At 32.8% G+C, this 16,677-nt stretch overlaps 1 protein-coding gene across 4 annotated transcripts in view; it reads left to right on the top strand.

Annotated features, from left to right (window-relative positions):
* The window catches only part of HACE1 (HECT domain and ankyrin repeat containing E3 ubiquitin protein ligase 1), a 91,463-nt gene extending 79,137 nt beyond the window's left edge, over positions 1-12,326 (top strand). For 3 of the 4 annotated variants that reach the window (XM_051997452.1, XM_051997453.1, XM_051997454.1), the window contains 5 exons: positions 1,736-1,867; positions 5,944-6,042; positions 6,273-6,343; positions 10,386-10,499; positions 11,480-12,326. In XM_051997452.1, coding sequence (XP_051853412.1) covers positions 1,736-1,867; positions 5,944-6,042; positions 6,273-6,343; positions 10,386-10,499; positions 11,480-11,582 — 519 coding nt within the window. In that variant the 3' untranslated portion in view covers positions 11,583-12,326. Of the gene's footprint in view, positions 1-1,735; positions 1,868-5,943; positions 6,043-6,272; positions 6,344-9,688; positions 9,833-10,385; positions 10,500-11,479 lie in introns of those variants that run through there. The other variant, XR_007953594.1, reaches the window with a different exon arrangement.
* Positions 12,327-16,677: the final 4,351 nt, after the last annotated feature.

The following is a 16,677-nucleotide window of genomic DNA, read 5'->3' as shown; positions in this document are numbered from 1 at the left end:
GAGATTCAGAACTGACTGATCAATAGATCATGTTTGATCCCTTTGTAATAAGTTCACAAAAGGTTATCTAGCTTGATGTGTAGTAGAAGTTACTACAGTTTATTTGGAATGGGGAAGACCTGTACCTGTGTGGAGACTAGATTAGGGAAGAGAAACTTGAGGCTGACTAGAGATTCGAATACAGTTAGGAAGCTTTTGCAGTCTTTCAGCTGAGAGGGAAGAGGAAGAGTAATCAGGATTTGAATTAAGCTGTTGTGTGAGTAAAAAGGAATTGGAGAAATTTTTGGAAATAGAAGGAAAAAGATTTGGCTAATATTGATTGGCTGTGTAGGTTGAATAAGAGTGAGGCATTTTAAATATTGAGTAGTATTTGAAAAGGAGTACTGATCCTTAGTGCAAAGCATAGAGTGATGAATTTGGAGTTCAAATTTGGCCTCCCACACTTACTAGCTGTTTGACCCCTGGTAAGTAACTTAACCCTTTCCGCCTCTATTTCCTCATCTGCAGAATGAGCTGGAAAAGGAAATAGTAAATCATTCCAGTATCTTTGCCAAGAAAATCCCCAAAGGGGCAAGAAGTATAAGACACCACTGACAATGATGAAACAACACAACTGAAAATAAGACAGAAACATTTCTTGATAAAAAAAAAAATTTTTTTTAATACTTAATATTTCAGAATGTATAAAGACCACAATATTAATTTGAATGGATAGCAATGATTACATGATGTTCTAATTCTGTAACTTATATTATGCAGAAATGAAGCTACATGTTCATTGCAAGTCAGGTTGAAGAATAAACTTTTAGAGCAGTCTCAGTGGGAGTATTTTCATTTCAGTTTTTCTTCTCTTACCAGAAACCACCACTAAATAAGTTGTAGCAAATGATTCTTCCTGTTGAAGATTGGACTCGAATGAACTTTGATGTTTATACATACTGTGTTGTAGGGAGAATAGCACAGGTGGTAACAGTAGCTGGCATTTGATATATTTACTCATGAAGAGACAGACTGGTTCAGTTTATGTGCCAGGGGAATAAAGTATTCCATTTGCATTATTGAGAATACATTGATGGCTGTAAGTTACCTACAATTCTAAGTGTTTCAGAAAAACCATAGCCAGTAAGCAGCTAGGTATCACTTGCTGATTTAGGGTATGTGATACTTCTCTTGAAACAGTAACAAGTGTTCTGTTCCTTCAAAAGAAGGAATAAATGAAGAGAGATTGGGTAAATGTTTTTTTTTTTTTTTTTTTTGTCTAGGGAATATGCATTCCCTGGAGGAGAAGAATCAATTGATAATTGCTGTGAAGATTCAAACTTTAGTAATCTGTGTAGTGTCTGTGTAGAAAATATAAAGTTGACAAGACATAGCTGTATATTTTATTAGCAGTTCTCATACAGATAGTATTCTTATTGATGCCAAAATACTTGATAACAAATTGAATCATCCAAACATTATTTTTCAATATAAGCATCCATTTTATAATGAATTATTTGTTAAAAAGACTTCTTTGAACAATAGGCAGTTAGCTTGCCTTAACTGAGATTTTTCATCATATCATTTACTTTGTAAATTATCTTCATATAACAGAATTTTAATCAATTCATGTGAATTTATACTAGTATGGACAGATTTTAACCTTTTGAACTGAGGAAATGTTTTATATTGTTAATGATTTTTTTTTTATTACCACATTAAGATTTTTTTTTCTTTATCCCATTTTTAATTACAGGCGGAATACGTCCAGCTTGTTACTGAGCTCCGAATGACAAGAGCCATTCAGCCTCAGATCAATGCTTTCTTACAGGGTTTCCATATGTTCATTCCACCTTCCCTTATACAACTTTTTGATGAATATGAATTGGTAAGTGGAAGTACCTAGTCTTTTACCAACATTGACAATTCTTAAAGTTCTGGTTAGAAATTAGATTTAGATTTTTGGAAATATGCAGATATATATATGTGTATATATACTGGATATACTGTGCTTGAATGATCAAGGTCAAATCAACTTTATAAGTACAAGATATGGGAATTTTGACTACACAATGGCTAGATATACCTAGGAGTTTTAGTGAATTAAAAGTTGAATATTAGTTTATAGTATGGTATAACTGCTAAAAACGTAATGCAATCTCAGATTGCATTAAATAAAATGACATATCCAGGTTGAGGGAGGAGTTTGTAACTTTTTATTGTTCCTTGACCTGGAGTATTGTATTGAATTTTGGGTACCACATTTTAGTAAGAAAGTTGATAAGCCACAAAAGGTATCTAGAGAACAGCTAAGATGGTGAAAGATCTTAACCAAGATGATCAGTTAAAGGAACACAGTTAATCTAAAAAAGCCTGATTCTGCTTGTTCTCATTTGGCAGAAGTAAGAGCAATTTTTTGGAAATTTCAGAGTGGCAAAATTTACCCTTGGTGGAAAGAAAATCTTCCTAACATTTAGAGCAATCCAGAAGTGGAATAGATTACTTTGGGAGGTAGTAGATTCCTCTTGCTAAAGGTGCTTAGAAAAATATGACTAATCATTTGTCAGCTAAGGACATAGAGCCAGGGGTGTGGAACCTTTTTTCTGCCAGTGGTCATTTGGCTATCTATTAACATCATTTGTGGGGCATATAAAATTATCAACTTATAGAACTCAAGCAGTAAAAGGTTGTTGTACCTAACTTTCAGCTCATCATTACCTGTGGTTGCCTTAAATAATTTCACATCCCACAGGCCAGATATTCCCTATCGTTGATGTAATTTGACTCTTTGGTTTCTGAGGTTCCTTCTCATTATGTGATCCTACCTTATTCAATTTTTCTTTCCTTTTCATAAACTCTGTGAAGTTAAATATCATTCCTAATTATTTGCTGTAGCATCATTTTTCCAAATAGGCACTTTCCTCATAGTATACTTTCTCTTGTCATATTATTAATATAAATATACCATTGTCTATACATAATCTAAACCATTCTGCTATATATCAGGCTTTTAGTTTAAGAGATCTTAAGGGATCTATTTTTTTTTTTTAGAATGAATTAATTTTATAATATAACAAAGAGCAAAATATACTGCCTGTTTGAAGAAAAAATATATTCTGTAATACTTGCACATGCCTTCTAGAGATTATTAATTTTAGATTATTTTAAATCTCAACTTTTTTTTTTTTGGTTTAGAAATGCCCAGATTGATAATTTACTCAAATCCCTCTAATTCAAGTGATTTTAAAGGCCAGATTTATATTATTGTTTACAAATATATTTCATAGATAAGATTAAGGGTGTTGAATTTAGGTAACAGTTCAGTGACAGTTTACTTCATTAAACAAAAATAGTCACTTAACTTTGTGTATCCTGAGAGACTCATTTTCCTAAAGCCATTTAATTCATCTTTGAACACTTTCTTCAATTTCTCCATTTCAGTTGTTCTTTACTGCCCTGGGCTGGGCTCCTTGTTCGAATGCCAAATATATGCTTACCAAAAAGACTATTTTATGCAGAAATCATGCAGGACAAGTGCTCATATGGTGGTCAGAAAACGTGACATAATAATACTTTTAAGATCTTTCTTAAGAACTTTAGAATAGATTGTATGAAATGGGAGACACTAGCACAGGACTACTCAGCATAGTGTGTTCTTATCAGGGAAACACATACTCTGTGAGCAAAGCAGATTTGAATTAATCAGAAGAAATACAAGATGTGCAAAGTTAGAGAATCTACCCCAAATGTTCCTACGAACTGTTTGTGCCTGACCTGTGGCAGAACATTCCAAGCTTGTGTTGGTTTGATCAGCTATAGTTGGATACGCTGTTACTTGACTCTGACATAGGAATAACTTTTTGGTGTTCTTCAAGAATGAAAGACAACTGACTCCCCCAATTCACTGTAGTAATCGAATGGAACAGAAGTGGTAACCACTATGTTTTACACATTGTGGAAATGTAGGTAATAACAAATCAAATTGGGAAATATTTAACCAAATAAATAAAAATATAATAAAACATAGATATTATTACATTTTTGAAACCAAGTCAACATGGGGCCCACAGAGATACTTATGTACATATTAGTTGTCTCTAGATTCTATTTGAGCTTGATGCAGTTGAAATAGATTAGTCTCTAAGGTGGTTATTACCACAATCTCCTCAAGGACTGGAGAAAAATATTGCCACTTTTAGGTAGGTCATTTTAGAGAGTTCTTTGCCTTTTTCCATCTAATTACTTCAAGAGAAGAGTCCTTTCTGGATTAATCAGAGAGGATAGCAAGATATTACTTTGGAATTTATCATCAAAGAAAGATAAGATTTCTTTTCTCTTTTCGGTTTAGCCCATAGGCTTCAGACTAAGATAATTATCAAGTGGTTTCTTATTATTTCTAAAATAAGAAACAGAGTGGTTTGCTTCCACAGAATTTAAAGCTACTATAAATCTCATCTGGCATCATAACTACATGTCAGCAGCAGCCAAAAGAAGTTTCAGCACAGTTAAAATTGCCCTTGTACAAGTCTCTGGTGACAGCATAAAACACAGTAGCTTTCTTATCATACCAAAAAAAAAAAAAATCGCCATAGCAGCATGAGTTTTTTCTCTCAACTTCTGTATGTGTGAATCATTAAGCTATTGAAACTGATAAACTTGCTCAACAGTTAGCTAAAAAAATAGACAATGGGTTTTAATAAAAATTAAGATCTCATTCAGATAATTCAGTTTTTTTGAAATTTGAATCTATTAAGGGGAAAGAACTAAATTTTAAAGCTCTCTACTTCTTTTTAATGAAAGAGAAGAAACTTCTTTTTTTCCTTCTGGAGTATGAGAAGATTATGTGTTTGAAAAATAGATATTAGCATTCTAAGGTAATCAAGTATCTAAATATAGAACTCACTGAACTCTGACACTGTTTAGGTTGGAGAATCTGCCTCTTAGTTCTCATTAAAAGTAAAACAAAAATGTCTTAAAGTGATTGATGAGGGGCAGCTAGGTGGTGTAATGGATAGAGCACCAGCCCTGAAGTCAGGAGGACCTGAGTTCAAATCTGACCTCAGACACTTAACCACTTCATAGCTGTGTGACCCTGGGCAAGTCACTTAACTCCAGTTGTCTCAGCCAAAAAAAAGAAAGAAAAGAAGCAGTTTAAGCGAAGTCAATATAAAATACATCCTGAGTGAAATTCTCAAATATCACAAGTTTTGGTTTTCTGTGATAGTCCATCACATTGCTTATTGGGCACATGTAATTAAACTGATAGACAAATTTTTCAGTACTCTAAGAAGAACCAATTTAGAGTCTCTAATTCAGCTACTTAATGAATAAGTGACCTATGTCATATTACTTTAATTTCTGTGTACCTTAATTTCCTTGTCTGCAAAATGAGTTATATTTAAATGATCTCTGAAATCTCCCAGAGATCTAAATCTCTGATATGAAATCTACAATCCTATGAATCTTGTTTCTTTAGAAGGTAGTAAACAAAAAAAAAAAATGCCACCAAGACTTCAGAGATATTTTTCTCTGTATTTATTATATACTTCTTTCCCTCCAGATGTTTGGAGTCTGTTGATTTGACTAGAATTATTTTAAGTTTTTCTGTCTCCTTCATTTTTAGAATAATTTCCTATTACAATGTTTAAGTTTTTATAGAGTAATCTAGAATGAAAATATGAAGGGAAAAATTATAATCCAGTATGCTGTTATTCAAATTGTCATAAAAATACTGCCTCTTTATATTTACTGAAATGAAAAAATGTATAGCAGTCTGTTAAATATTTGATATGCATAAAGATTTTGTCCTAATTTAAGAGTTGTATTGTTTGATTTCCTAAAAGCCATTAAAAAAAGAATTTCAACTTTATATGCAATAAATTTCTAAAAAAATAAATTTATTATTTAAATGTAATCTTTTTCTTCTGGAGATTAATCAGGTTTTTTTCCCCCTCCTCCTTTAAGGAGTTACTGCTTTCTGGTATGCCAGAAATTGATGTGAATGATTGGATAAAAAATACTGAATACACAAGTGGTTATGAAAGAGATGATCCAGTTGTTCAGGTAAAATCTCTTTAAGTGATTGGAATAAAATGGTATTTTACATTTTAATTCTATATGCTTTTCAGGCTTATTAGATCAACCCTATACAACTTAATGAGAGCAAAATATTTCTAAAATTCTTCTTATAGAAATATGTATTTGCACGAGGAACTTAGAACAATATAAAAATCCCTTTTCATTCATGTTTTCCATTACATGAAAAATGAATGAAATATCTTTTCTTCTGTTAGTGGTTCTGGGAAGTTGTGGAAAGCATAACTCAGGAAGAACGAGTGCTTCTGTTGCAGTTTGTTACTGGAAGGTAAGAACTATTTTTATAAATATATATTAGATATTGGGAAAAAGTGTTATTTATATTAGAGACTCAGGAAAGATTGGTTTGTGAGGAGCAGCAAGAGTTCCTCAAAGATAGAGCTCCAGGCCTGGAACAACAACAACAAAACCCCAACAACAACAACTAAATTTAAATCTGGTGTCAAACACTTAGTAGCTATGTTACCCTGAGTTAGTCACTAGCTTGTCTTAATTTCCTTATCTGTAAAATGGGGGTAATAATAGCATCTACGTCTTAGATTGTTGTGAGGATCAAATGAGATGATATTTATCAAGTACTTAGCACAGTACCTGGCATATTCTTTGTCCTCTTTTAATTTGCTTATGATATGATCCTTTCTGTTTAGATTATGTAGACCTTCTCTTGGTATAAGTTAATGTGATGTCAATATGTGCCTAGTTTCTACTATGCAGTTTTCCAGTTTTCCCAGCAATTTTTGTCAGATAGTGAGTTCTTATTCCAGAAACTGGAATCTTTGGGTTTATCTAACAGAAGATTACTGTAGTCATTTACTATTATCTATTGTGTACCTAAACTATTTCACTGATCCACCACTCTTATTTCTTAGCCAGTCTCGAGTAATTTTGATGATACCCTGTGTAAGAATAATTTTAGATCTGTTATATATAGGCTACCTTCCTTTGCATTTTATTTCATTAATTCCCTTAAATATGCTTGATCTTTTGTTCTTCCAGAAGAATTTTATTATTTTTTCTAACTATAATTTTTTGGTAGTTTGATTGATTTGGCACTGAATAAGTAAATTAATTTAGATAGAATTATCATTTTTATTGTAAAGGCTTAGCCTACTCATGAACAATTGATATTTTCCTCACTTATTAGATCGGATGTTATTTGTGTGAATAGTGTTTTGTAATTCATATAGTTCCTGGGTTTGTCTTAGCAGGTAGACTCCTACGTATTTTATATTGTCTGAAGTTATTTTAAAGGAATTTTTCTGATGATTTATGTAAGTTTATTTTATATTCTGCAACTTTGCTTAAAGTTATTATTTGAATTAGTTTTTTAGTTTATTCTCTAGGATTCTTTATATCATCTGCAAATAGTGGTAGTTTTGTTTTCTCAGTGTCTATTCTAATTCCTCCAATTTTTTTCTTCTCTTATTGCTAAAACTAACATTTCTAGTACAATATTGATTAATAGTGATAATTGACATACTTGTTTCACCTCAATCTTTTTGGGAAGGCTTCTAGTTTATCTTCATTACATATAGTGCTTACTGACGATTTTAGATAGATACTACTTATTATTTTAAGGAAAACTTCATTTATTCCTATGTTCTCTAGTGTCTTAAAGAGGAATATTTTGTCAAAAGCTTTTTCTGCATGTATTGGGATAATCATTATGACTTACGTATATAGTCATTGATGTTAATAATATGCAACTCTGCATTCTTGGTATAAATCTCACCTGGTCATTGTGTATTATCCTGATAATAAGTTGTTGTAATCTGTTTGCTAATATTAAAAAAAAGTTTTGCACCAGGATTCATTAGGGAAATTCATCTATAATATTCTTTCTTGGTTTTGGCCATTTCTGGTTTAGTTGTCAGCAACATATTTGTGTCATAAATTTGGTAGGCTTCTTCTTTGCCTAGCTTTCCATATAGTTTACATATATTGAAATTAATTACTCTTTAAATATTTAATAAAATTCACTTATATATCCAACTGGCTCTGGAGATGTTTTTCTTAGAGAGTTCTTGTTGAACAAGAACTTGTTTCAACAAGATGGCTTGTTGAATTTCTTTTTCTAAAATGAGATTAAGTATTTTATTTCTTCTCGTAATCAGGGCTACTTATATTTTTATAAATATTCATTCATTTCACTTAAATTATTAATTTATTGTCATAAAGTTGGGCAAAACAGCTCCTAATTATTGCTTTAATTTCTTCTTCATAAGTGATGAATTTACCCCTTTTATTTTTGATTGTGGTAATTTTTTATGTCAAATTAATCAAAGGCTTGTCCATATTATTGGTTTTTTCATAAAACCAGTTCTGAGTTTTATTAGTTAGTTTTAGTTTTCTTACTTTCAATTTTATTAATCTCTCCTTTAATTTTCAAAATTTCTAATTTCTTATCTAATGAGGGATTTTTAATTTGTTCCTTTTCTAGCTTTTTTAGTTCCATACCCAAATTATGCATCTGTTCTTTCTCTGTTTTATTCTAGACATTTAGAGATAGCATTGCTTTGACTGCATTCCATAAATTTAGTTGTATCATCTCATTATTGTCATTCTCATTGATGAAATTATTGATTGTTTTTATGATTTGTTGCTTCCCTTATTCTTTAGGATTAGATTATTTAGTTTTCAAATAATTTTTAATTTATCTTTTCATAGTCATTTATTACATGATTGCATCATGATCTAAAAAAAGATACATTTAATATTTTTGCCTTTTCACATTTGATTGTGAGGTTTTTATGCCTCAATACAGTTAATTTTTGTGTAGGTATGATGTACTGCTGCAAAAAAAGACATATTCCTTTCTATTCTCATTCAGTTTTCTCCAAAGGTTTATCATGTCTAACTTTTCTAAAATTCTAATTTACCTCCTTAACCAGTCTTTCTTGTTTATTTTGTGGTTGGATTTATGTAGCTTTGAGAAGGGGAGGTTGAGGGCCCCACAAGTATAGTTTTACTATTTGTTTCCTGTAATTTACTTAACTTCTAAGAATTTGAATACTGTACAACTTGGTACATATATATTTAGTATAGATAGTACTTACTAGCTGTGGTATCTTTTAGGAAAAAATTATTTTCCATCCTTAGCTCTTTTAATTAGATTGACTTTTGCTTTGTCTGAAAGATACCCTACCTTGTTACTTCAGCTGAAGCATAAAATATTTTGATCTAGCCTTTTACCTTTACTCTGTATGTATCTCTGTTTTTCTTATAAACAATATATTGTAGGATTCTGGTTTTTGACCTATCTTATCTGCTTCTATTTTTTGGGAAAGTTCATTCTATTCACCTTCACAGTTGTCACTACTAATTGTATATTTTCCCTGTTCATACTTGTCTCTTTCATCCTGGCCTTTCTCACTGCTTACCTGGTATTATAGTAGCTTTCTGTGATCAGGGCTCTTTTCTTTCTTTTGCTTATTTTTAAAGTTGAACTCCACTTGGGACACGGAGAGTACTATTCTAAGCTTTTTGCGCTGGGAGCTGCTCAGGGCCTGAGGTCCTGGTGGCTTACTCCTTGTCCTGGATGACCTGGTCTGCTTGTACTTTTTGTGTCCTGGGTTCCAGAGCTGGGAGTAAGCCTTTTGTGTTGGTGCTGCAGGCTTTCCAGGCATCCTGCTGCGCCACCCACCAGTGAGCCAAGACCACAGTACACTGGCTGCTGATCTGTGCTTATGGCTCCAAGAGCCTCCTGCTGCCTTGGCTGGACACTGTCAGTACTGTGCTGCACTCCCCTTTTATCCAAGTGAGACAGACATTTTCTTCAATTTCTTTTAAGTTCTCTTATAAGGGCTGGGAAACTTTTTTGTCTTTGTCTCTGTCTTTTTTGTGGGTTCTGTTATTCCAGAATGATTTAAGAGTTTTGATTTAGTGTTATTTCTTAGGGAAACTGGGGAAAGCTCATGCAGCTTCCTAGTTTCCACCACCTTAACTCTGTCTCCTCTTCATGATTCAAAAAGGGAATGTCACTGAACAGGTAGGCCCTGTCGATTAAAACAGCTTCAGGTCTTGATGTCCTTAGATGGAGCATACTCAAAAGGATTTGGGACTTTATTGATTTGAATTTTGTTTCTATTGATGTGAATCCCACCCTGTCCAGACCCACGTACCAGTTGACTCTTTTATGCATCATCCTATAAGTTTTGCCTCAAGGCTCCTGGTCCACTCAACATGGTAGTGCTCTTTATTACTTTTTTCTGAAGACAAAAGAAAAAAAAATTAATAATGAAAAATATTGTTTAATATAGATTTTAAAAGTTTCTCCTAAAATTACTGTTTGGTAACATCCTGTGTTTTAGTTCCAGGGTCCCACATGGTGGCTTTGCTAATATAATGGGTGGAAGTGGATTGCAAAATTTTACAATAGCTGCTGTACCCTATACTCCAAATCTGCTGCCAACATCAAGTACATGGTATGTTAAATAGCCTCAGAGGCTTTTGCAAACTTAAAGAATAATAAAAATATAAATCACTCTTGTTAATTAAATGTATTCATCTTTATTGTGAGGCTTCTTGGCCTGATAGTCATCCTTGGAGATTTGGAAATTTGTGTTCAGGATCCATGCTTCACCCAGTGCTAAGTGACCCCGGGCAAGTTGCCAAACCTCCCAGTACCTTGGGCAGTTTTTCAAGATTGTTTCAAAGTAGATGCAGTTCTGAAATAGTAAAAGGATTTCCTCCCTCCCCTCCCCAGTATTGGTAAAATTAATGGTTTGGTTCCAAAAGAGGGCCAGCTTTCAGTATGCAATTTTTAAAAATTAAATTCTTTTGAATGACAAAAGTGGGATTTTTGTTAATACATTGAAAGGAAAACATGGTCACTTAATTGTGTACTTTATTTAAACTCTTTGAAAGAATTGAGAAGTTGTGGGCAATAAAAGAACAGAGCACCAGCCTTCCAAATGTCCAAATCAAGCACTAGGCAATTAAGTTTCAGAGAAGGTGCTGTAAAGGGAGTTTTATTAGTGAATTCATAGATTCAGTTTTGATCCTAAACATATGTGCATCTTAATATATATTTATGGGAGTAATCTTAGGATGAATCCCTTCCTGATACGTAATAGAATAGAATACAATATATTTATTCACCAAGGGTCACCGTGGGAGTTAATTTGTTTAGTTTCTTCAACCTAAATTGTTCTGTTGCTTTTTATTTTAAACCAGAAAGAACTTATTCTCCTACAATCTTTGTGAATGCTAAGGGGTACTGCAATGCAGTAGTAAAGCTTTGTTTTCTGCATAAATACATCTTCAGGGTTTTCCAATTTGAATGCAAATTTGAAAGGACAGTTTTATGTTAATTATCTAGTACTGTTTTCAGTGCCAAAAAAAAAAAAATCTAAAATTTCATATTTAATAGAGGTGTGCGTGTTTTTTGTTTTTTCTTTTTAAGCATCAACATGCTCAAGTTACCTGAATACCCAAGTAAAGAAATCCTTAAGGACAGGCTGCTTGTGGCATTACACTGTGGAAGCTATGGTTATACGATGGCATAATGAAGTCTAGAAAACTCATCTGACTACTGAGGCATGATGCAGAGTGGCAGAAGTCATTTAGGAAACCATCAACAGAAAAGCAGCCTAAATTCAGCCTAGGGGCAGAATGGATTTTAAAATTCCTAAAGGATCCTTTTTTTCCTCCTTTCTTTCATTGTATATTTGTTGATGTTTGTGATAAAAGTACAGAAGATTTTAAATAGCGATAGATTTCATTTGTAAATATATGTTTACATGTATATACATATACATGTATATAGTTTTGTATTTGTATACTACATACTTGTATATGTATATACATGTATATAGTTTTGTATTTGAAATGGCTCCTTTCCTTGTTCATGTTGCCTTAATCTGCACCAAATGTGTTGAATCTAAGACCTGTTGTTTGTTGTACATTCTACTTCTGCCATTTAACTGTTAGGCTTCAGAGAATGGTTTGTTTGTTTTTGTTTATTTTTCCCTTTTTGCTCTCCATTTGAATCATAAACAGACTCTCCCAGTCTTGTATATTTTGTTGCATGCAAAGTGCCGTTTATTTTTTTGAGAAAAAAAAATATAAAATGGGTTGAATTTGATTGTCTATAAAGCCACAAATATGTATTTTCTCACATTGTATCTATATTGCAATGATGTTTTTTAAGCTTTTTAATATTTTAATATATAAAGTTAAGACCAATGTCATTGATAAATAAGTGATGAAATGGCATCAGATTTACATATTAAAGTTTACACTATATTGGACTAATGATTTGTGTCTTAATTGATAAATTTCTCACTTGTGTTTTTCATTTATGTGCTTGCATTTATATTCACATATGTTCTCAAGTCTCTTATACATGGATTTAGCTTTCAGTTGTATTTGAGGTAAAATTTAAATGTAATATTTTATCATAATTCTTTAATCAGTTAGTTTTGTTTTTATTTACAAGTTCTGAAGACATGCCTATAGAATGAATTATCCTAGTACATATAATTTAAAATGTGCTTTTCTTTTTTGCATAAAAGTATCTTTTTAGAATAGCATGCTCAGTATATTTATTTTGCCCTTAAACTGTGAAATTAAAATATAAGCTTTTATGTTTTTAAAAATCTTAATCTCTTTGATTTTAAGGAAAAAATTAATTAGGATTGTGACAAAACTTGTCTTTTTTGTAGGGTTTAACTAAGGAAATGTTCTGGTATTATTTAGATCTTTTATTTCTGGATGTTAGTAACAATAATATTTTTAGAGTACTTTCAGATATAAGATAAATGATTTATATGCAAATTTTGTTACCTATGAAGAATTGAAATATTTGTTGATACCTGTGTGATATTCTTTAACTATTACTGGAAAAAAAGATTAAATACTATGATAAAAATAAGCTAGAAACCTTCCTAAATTTTTAAAGTCATTTGGAACTACATTTTTTTCTTGTGGATTTTTTGAGAACACATTAAATTGAGAAAAATGTTGTGTTTTCAGTACCATAGATATTGAGAATTACTTTTAAAATATCTGCAGTATGAACAATTTTAAAAACTAGATTGTAGTAGTTGCTTTATATAAAATAGTGTAATTACTCCAGATTTTCACATTTAGTGATTTTATTTCAGAAGAATTTATTGTCTTTCCTGCATTTCCTAATGCCTTTTTATTTAAAAAAAACAAAAAAGATCAACATTACTTATATTTTACAAATGCAAAAATATTTATTATTTTAATGAGTTAATTTTGAAAAATGTAGGTTTAAAAAAAAACATAATGAAACTAAACTAAAAATCTTATGGTCTCAAAAGGCCTTGGAACATTGCATTTTTATTTTTAACTTTAAGATGCCTACTATGATCCAAATACTCTGCTAGTCATTGAAAGAGATGGAAATAACTAAAATTCTTTTGGGTTTTATTCTTTCATGTGTTTGTTTTTTAAATTTTTATTGCAGAAACTTGGAGTACATCCTTTGGACAATCTAATTTTCAGGAGGAATAAATAACTATCCTTTAAAATAGAGACTGAAAGCATTTCTTAAAATTATTGACTTTGTGCATTATGTTGAGTGCAGATTTTTCATCAAAAAGGACAGTCTCTGTAGTATGTGGAGACCTGGAGAGGTCTTTTTTCCCCCTCTTTGAGGAAATGAAGGTTAATGCGTTAGCAGAAAAAAGTAAGTCCATGAAGTTGACTGCTGGTATTCTAGAAAAAAGCATAATTTAAAAATAATAATAAGAGAAATATGATTTGAGCCAAATTCTTAAGAGCAAGAACTGTATAGAAACTTTAGAAGTAGAGTGACATAGGGCTTGTTCAATCCCTTGTAAAGTGTCATGTCTGAGATAGCATGCCATAATTACAGATTTTCATTTTCTGTTTTGAAGGAGAATGATTAATATAAAATGAAGTGATAGTCATGGTCCATAGTGAATGGAGAGTGTGACATGGGTTGGCGAAGGTTGGAGAACCTGCTCACATGACAACCCCAAAGGATTCCCTAGTTCTGTCATCTTTGTTTATTTTTCCATTTCATTCAGTGTGTAGCTGTCATTGACCTGCCCCCCCTCCTGACAGCCATCCTGGCCGCCTTTTCTGAACTCTGCACTTTGATTTTTTCCTTACTGACTCACTGGTAGGGTAGGGCAGTTGGAATTTCTCTAGTTCCCCATTGTCACTTCCAGATTTTTCCCTCTAGCATACTTAACTTTTCCTCCATTGAGTTTCATTCAGTTTATATCTATCATTCAATTAAAAGTTTAGTAGTTGTTGTCTAGTGATCCCTAAGATGCTCCCTTTCTTTCCTCAGTAAGTTTAGTTTCTACTTCACAATCTTCCTTCCTTCCTTCCTTCCTTCCTTCCTTCCTTCCTTCCTTCCTTCCTTCCGTCCTTCCTTCACAATCTTCCTTCCTTCTTCCTTCCTTCCTTCCTTCACAATCTTCCTTCCTTCTTTCTTCCTTCACAATCTTCCTTCTTTCACAATCTTCCTTCCTTCCTTCCTTCCTTCCTTCCTTCCTTCCTTCACAATCTTCTTCCTTCCTTCCTTCCTTCCTTCCTTCCTTCCTTCCTTCCTTCCTTTCTTCACAATCTTCCTTCCTTCACAATCTTCCTTCCTTCCTTCCTTCCTTCCTTCCTTCCTTCCTTCCTTCCTTCCTTCCTTCTTTCTTCCTTCCTTCCTTCACAATCTTCCTTCCTTCCTTCCTTCCTTCCTTCCTTCCTTCCTTCCTTCCTTCCTTCCTTCACAATCTTCCTTCTTTCTTCCTTCCTTCCTTCCTTCCTTCCTTCCTTCCTTCTTCCTTCCTTCCTTCTTCCTTCCTTCCTTCCTTCCTTCCTTCCTTCTTCCTTCCTTCCTTCCTTCCTTCCTTCCTTCTTCCCTCCCTCCTTCCCTCCTCTCTCCCTCCCTCCCTCCCTTCCTCCTTCCCTCCCTTTCTTCCTTTTCTTTCTTTTCTTTCTTTTTCTCTATAGGTCTTATCTTCATATTAAGGGACTTTAGCTTACATATTGATACTCTCAAATACCCTAACCTCACAGTTGTCCTTTTATATGACTGTTCCTCTTACTGTATAATGTGATGATCACAATCTTGATCTCTCAAAAATGCTCCAATTCCATGATCATGAATTCTGAAATTCCTTTAATCACAGTCTGTTAACATTGCATTTTTCCTTCTGCCTTGCAATCCTAAATCCTCTTTTTCATCCACACAATGACTTCCAATCCATTTATATCCCTTTAATTTTTTCCCAGTTCATTACTCCAAGCTACATTCTCTTCCTTCCTCATTTTGACCTTTGATGAACTATTTATTTCTTGAGTACTTTGCCTCCTCATTGTATCACCAACATTGGCCTTCCAAATCTCAGCTTTGGATGATTCCCACTATCCACTGTCTTTGCTCCAATGTAAATGTTGCTGACAAAGCTAGAGAAAAATCACAAAACTCTGCTGATTGGTATTCTACAAATTTATATTTCTAAACAAGTATATGTTAATGTTATAAATAACTTGAACTGGCCCCTTCCTGCTGCAGCAAGGCAATCTTTTTACATCTCCAAACTTACTTTCTTTCACCACTATTTCTTCATTCACCTGTCTCACATAATAAAGTTGTTTTTCTTGCCAAGACAAATCCCTTTGCATGCACATTTTGGTTTGGCTAACATTTCCCCTTCTTATCCCTTCTGAATAACTTAATCTGCAGTCTTCCCTTGACTACTAACTTTCCCTACTGTCTACAAATATATCCTTATATTCCTCATCCTCAAATTTTTTATTATTGCACATCATCTTCATCTTGGGGCTAACCACCTGGAGTTGAAGTATTTTTATGTCCAGGGACATATCTAGAATAACAGGACTTATAAGAAAACCAAATAAACAAGTGGACAAATAATAACTGGACTTGTGATTTTATTGATATAGAGCAGGGCTTAAAAATTTTCCATTCTTGACCTCTTTTTTGCCTGAGAAATTTTTAAACAACCTCTTTTATATGGGTATATAAAATAGGTTAACAAACATTTACTGATAATAAATCAATTTCATGACTCCCAAATTCATTATGCAAGACCATATGGGGTTGTAACCCACAGTTAAAGAAGCTTCAATGTAGAGAACTCCGAAGTGAAGAAAGTTCTCTCACAGAGAAAGTGTAAGCTAGCACCTTCATTGTAGCTTTTGGTCTGAGACTTGTTCAGAGTCACCTCCCCTGATTCAAAGGCAGGAAAGGGACACTAACAAGTGGAGGAATCAGGAAGAGCTTCCTAGAAGATGGCCCGTGATGTGAGCTATGGCATGATATGAATCCATGACAGATTCTATGGATTCACTTTGGAAATCTGGTAAAACAAATGGTCCCCTTCTTAAAAGAATTTTTTCTTTCTAAATTCATAGTTGAAGAAAATGCTACATCTGAGATAGTAGTTTGTAAAAATAAAAATATATATATTTTTTTGCCAGCAAAATCAACATCCCTTGAAATCTATCCCTGGATCCCAGTCTAGGAACTATTCATCTAGGGATTTTAAAAGGCAGCAGTGAGCAAGAGTACATTCCAGACACAATATTATCTAAGTGTTTATGTGGTTTCCTTATTTATGATTTTATTAATGAAGTGATTTA

Source organism: Antechinus flavipes, chromosome 4 (genome assembly GCF_016432865.1).
Source record: "Antechinus flavipes isolate AdamAnt ecotype Samford, QLD, Australia chromosome 4, AdamAnt_v2, whole genome shotgun sequence".
NCBI classification, from domain to species: Eukaryota; Metazoa; Chordata; class Mammalia; order Dasyuromorphia; family Dasyuridae; genus Antechinus; species Antechinus flavipes.
The sequence above is the reverse complement of the archived record's forward strand: the minus strand, read 5'-3'. Positions and strand labels throughout refer to the sequence as shown.